Source organism: Anneissia japonica, unplaced genomic scaffold (assembly GCF_011630105.1).
Source record: "Anneissia japonica isolate Jap-2015-1 unplaced genomic scaffold, ASM1163010v1 scaffold288265_len830512_cov201, whole genome shotgun sequence".
NCBI lineage: Eukaryota > Metazoa > Echinodermata > Crinoidea > Comatulida > Comatulidae > Anneissia > Anneissia japonica.
The window spans coordinates 20,291-25,200 of NW_022752171.1; the positions used below are offsets into that span (position 1 = coordinate 20,291).

The 4,910-nt window shown below is 31.8% G+C and overlaps 2 protein-coding genes across 3 annotated transcripts in view; one reads left to right on the forward strand and one right to left on the reverse strand.

Moving 5' to 3' along the window:
- Positions 1 to 3,235, reverse strand: part of LOC117122150 (carboxypeptidase A5-like) — a 5,718-nt gene extending 2,483 nt beyond the window's left edge. Inside the window, exons 1-4 of one of the 2 annotated variants that reach the window (XM_033267656.1) lie at positions 3,096 to 3,235; positions 1,637 to 1,767; positions 1,057 to 1,141; positions 188 to 430 (exon numbers count right to left, since the gene is read on the reverse strand). In XM_033267656.1, coding sequence (XP_033123547.1) covers positions 188 to 430; positions 1,057 to 1,141; positions 1,637 to 1,707 — 399 coding nt within the window. In that variant the 5' untranslated portion in view covers positions 1,708 to 1,767; positions 3,096 to 3,235. Of the gene's footprint in view, positions 1 to 187; positions 431 to 1,056; positions 1,142 to 1,636; positions 1,768 to 2,260; positions 3,052 to 3,095 lie in introns of those variants that run through there. The other variant, XM_033267655.1, reaches the window with a different exon arrangement.
- Positions 3,236 to 4,374: 1,139 nt separating this feature from the next.
- The window catches only part of LOC117122167 (carboxypeptidase B-like), a 10,976-nt gene continuing 10,440 nt past the window's right edge, over positions 4,375 to 4,910 (forward strand). Inside the window, exon 1 of the mRNA XM_033267674.1 lies at positions 4,375 to 4,505. Within this exon, the coding sequence (XP_033123565.1) occupies positions 4,438 to 4,505 (68 nt within the window). The 5' untranslated portion in view covers positions 4,375 to 4,437. The remainder of the gene's footprint in view (positions 4,506 to 4,910) is intronic.

Here is a 4,910-nt window from a genome sequence, read left to right on the forward strand (position 1 = left end):
GCACACGAGCCAGATGTATACACTGGACCTCCATTTTAAGTCCTTATCCGAGAAGACTTGGTTCTACCAACCGAACCATGGGCGAGGAGCTGCTGGAACAGCGCCGATGTTAAAGGTTGTAGCTAGCGGCGCCCCTGCCCGCTCGGGCACTCGACTCGCCTGGATAACAGTTTCTAGTTATTATTACCTCATCAAGCGAATGGTATACGTTATAATCGAAACCCTCTGAACTTGGAGCGTCTCTTTTAACGACCCTTGATCTGAGTGATGGGCGTATTTGGTCATCAATAAGCACCTGGATATCTTCAACGGCAATCTCAGCGCTTAATCCATAATTTCCAAGAAGCGCCACCAAATCCGATTTCATTTCAGGTGACACCATTATATCAACCGGCATACCTACTTGTTGGATGTTATTCCAGAAATCCACCTGTAATTATGATTATTTCAATTACTAGATCATTTTAAGTGTACAGTACTTAATATGTGATCCACTATGTAAACACCATCATAATAGTGATAATAGGCTCACAATGATTATGATGGTGTTGATGATGATGGCGATGATGATGAGGATCATGATCATTATGGTGCTAATAATGATGATAATAATGATGATAACAATAATAATAATAATAATAATAATAATAATAATAATAATAACGATAGTTATAATGATGATGGTGTTAATAATAATAATAATAATAATAATATGCCTAATAATAATAATAATAATCAATAATAATAATAATAACAATAATCAATAATAATAATAATAATAATAATAATAATAATTAATAATAATAATATAACAATAAATATAACTTAATAAATCAGGTACCGTATAGAAGTAACAATATACACGCGGACAACTTTTGGTGATGACATCATAGGTCAGGAGTATGATAGATATATATTATGCTTCTTCACTTGCTTAATTAAAGTTAATCAAATAATATAAATACAAAAACTTAAATATTCCTAATGATATACCGTATATATAAGACAATTGTTAGTAAATGTAACATGATTATATTAGTATAAATGGTCTTTTACCTCATCCCCTTCAGTCATGTCCCTGGATACTCTAAGTGAAATGACGTCATCGGCTGTGTTTGGGATAGTGCGAAGAAGTTTGTACCTGCAACAAAATAAACACAATAGTAAAATATAATGTAATGTTTTAGTAGGACCACCGACTATACAAATAATACGATCGAATGGGTATACATAAAGTATGTCCCTTAATAATTATACAAAAACAACAAACAAGAATAAAGCTAACAATTAAAATTGAAAAGTTGTCTGGTAGAAAGAGAAGAAAAAAACATTATTAGCAACAACATCGTCATGTTTACAGGATGTAAATTGTAAATGCTGGTACCACTGTGAATAAAGAACTTAATAATTGCAACATTATCCATAACATACATTAAGTTTTTGTTTAACAGGAAGGTTTGTGTTGATCTGAGTCATATATAATAATAGCATTTTATTATTATTGATAATGAAAATATTATGGTAATATTAATGATAATACTAATAGTGATAATAATACCTAGTCTATAAAATGGGAATTCTGTATGTAATTGCTAAATATTAAAAGATATTATTATATATCTGTTGATTAACTTACCCATCGTATCGTCGTTGTGTTGCGTAACAACAAACAATGACTGCAGAAATATATAGAATAGATGACGTCATAACGAGGACTTGTCAGTTACCATAAAGATATTAAATGCAACATAACGATATCTTCAATGTCTGAGGACAAATTTGTAATACATGAAACTAATATTTTTTTTTTAGTTAGCCTAATTGAGAAAGAAAATTCAGGACGGTGAGGTAATAAACATACTCAATACAATTTAATAGGCCTATTTAAATATCTTGCTTTGTATATTTCAGTGAGTAATTAGCATTCAATGGAAATACAGAATGAGGAAATATTAACTTTGTCATCGAACCCAAAAATAAAACCATTCTTTGCATAGACCCGTTCATTGGCTGGTGAATAATTTAAATTTTTTCGTATTAAGCCTGAAAATCCGGGAAAACAAGTTTATTTAAATTAAAATTATTTATATTTGTCGGCCATTAGAAATTAATACTTAGTTGATTCCTTTGAATAATGTACGAGCATTTCAATGTTTAAAGCTGAATTTCCAATTGTGTTTTTATTTATTTTTAATTCTAGTCCTAATTGTAGTCCTACTTAAAGCTCAACACAGAACGTAAACAAAAATCATAAACTTACATGAATGGTACTAGAAAGAAATGAACATGACTGTAATCCGGGTTTGGTCTAATCATAAAGGTATCGTCAAACCAAACAGAATGAAACTGACAAAGATTTAACCATCTGGTGTTGACAATCACCTGCTGACGCCAGACCGATTGACAATTCTATTGTCATCCGGATCAATGCCAATTGATGAAAAACGATAATGCGCTAATGTATGCGCTGATAATCTATTGATATCAAATATTTACAATTATAGTATTTCAGTTTTTCGGCTTAAAATTGTATGATGTTTCTTTTATTTATAACAACTCCCGGGCTTAGATAATTAGCATACTCGGCAATGACCAAAACTAAAATTGATGTGGATTCGCAAGACAACTTAAAATTGACAATTACGCTTTAAGCATCTATAAAACTCATTATTGAAAAGTAAACTACTCGAACTTAGAAACATAGGGACACATAAAATAAGAACAACACAAACGAGACACATTCCATAAGAAACAACTTCGCAAAATCAACCGTATTAATTTTCCAGACAAGATCTCCAATAGGACATTGTACAAAAGAATGCAAACAATTGCCCGTCTCAATTGAAATCATTGACGCAAGGAGGTTTGGGCCATATACTCAGACAGGACCCAGGTACGCAAACGCAGCAATAAATATCTATTTCAACAACAGCACTAGGCCTAATGCCAAATTCTGAGGACAGCCAAGAACTACCCTACCAATAACTCTAAACAATGACCTACAAACCATTCACAAGGCAAACAACAATATAACATACCCGAGTTTTAAATCAGTTGAAGACAATAAAAGACATAAATGAACTAAAACAACTTGCCAATGAACGGTCGGCCTGCATGGAACAAACTTCTACAGCCCAAGCGGAATAGTTGACAGACTACTTGATAGAGAGGAAATAAAGTAAAGTGAAGTTAATATACCGGAATTATTGCTGCGTATTAGTCTTGTACGGATTTACCTTCTATATTGTTAATCTGAAATGGGATTTATTCCCTGTTGAAAATATCGATCAAAATCGAATCTACATATTCAAAAAACATGCTGAGCGATTTGTTAAATAATTACTATGTGCCAATATTTCATCCAGTTGTTCTTTGTGGTGATAATGGGTGAATAGTCTCCGGCTGTGTTACTGTTGAAAGTCTGGGACTTGAAAACTGGAGACTATAAGAAAGTTAGGGCAATTGTGATTATCTCATTAAGGAAAACATTGCCCGTAGCACCTTTCATACATCGTACCATAAATAGCCTCTTAAATATTTACTCACTAAAACAATGATTGTCACAACAATCATTCATTTTGTCAAAGAACAGTTTAGGGGTCTAGTTTAGAACATTAAATTACTATAGTTTTACTATTATTATATTTCATCCAATTGTTCTTTGTGGTAATAATGGGTCAATAGTTTCCGGCTGTGTTAAGCTCTGTCTACCACTATCAAATTTTGTGTGACAAAAAAAAATGTGATTTGCCCATATATGGGTACAATGACGTCATATCACATACTTTCAAATTGCATCAAAAAAGGTTGAACGTGTTCAACTTTTTTTGATGATGTCTGTCAAATTTTTAGAAAACACTTTTATGACCAATAAGCAAAGACTACAAATCACAGCAACCATTCGGATTTGATAATTCAGTTTCATCAAAATACATCACAATATTTGATGCAGTTTGATGTGTTTCTTATCTCAGCCCCAACCATGGTTGGCCTAAATATAAAAGATATCAATTAGGCCTAATCAAATTTTTTCAACATAATTGCCATTTAATGTTAAATCAAACCTCATACGATACGATAATTCATCATCTCTTATACACATCTAGATGTGTATAAGAGACAGGTTAACTGCTACCTTTATTTATATATATATATATATATATATATAGGGCCTATATATATTTATATATATATTTGCATGTGAGTATATAAGGTGTTCTGTTTTAATTGATTGCTCTTAGGTTTATAAATATGAAATAGTAGATTATATTTACGTACTGTTATGTATGCTTGTTCAGATAATTGTCTGTTCAACTGTATGCTATGCAAACATGCCCGTATATTTTCTTAAAATTGAAAGCACTAAATTATTGCGGGTAACACAACACGTTCCAAGGAGCCATTTGTATTTGAGTACTTGCTCGTGAACGAGGAAGGATGACGCGTAGTTGGGCGGTATTTGTCTTATGCCTGCTGTCTGTTGCTCAAGGCGGCCAGTATTCCAAGTAAGTAAATCCAACCGGCCTACCTCCCAATGAAGACGGTTAATTCTTAATTAAAAAGAAAATACAAGTCGGAATAGCAAAATTGTATAACCAGGTCGTAGTTTGGTTTAGGTGTATTATGGTTCTAGGTATCAGGTGAGCATGCTTACAAAACTCTTGCAGCCAAAAGTTGCACATTCTTGTTAAAAACATTTATATACCTAAGTTTTTAAAAATGTTTAACCACATTTTAAAAAATTAACTAGGAATGTAAACTGTGATGGCCTATTATAATGCATCCCGTTTAGTTTCCTTTTATAGTCAGATGAAAAATTCCAAACATAGTATATATATATATATGTATATATATATATATATGTATATATATATATATATATATATGTATATATATGTATGTATGTATAT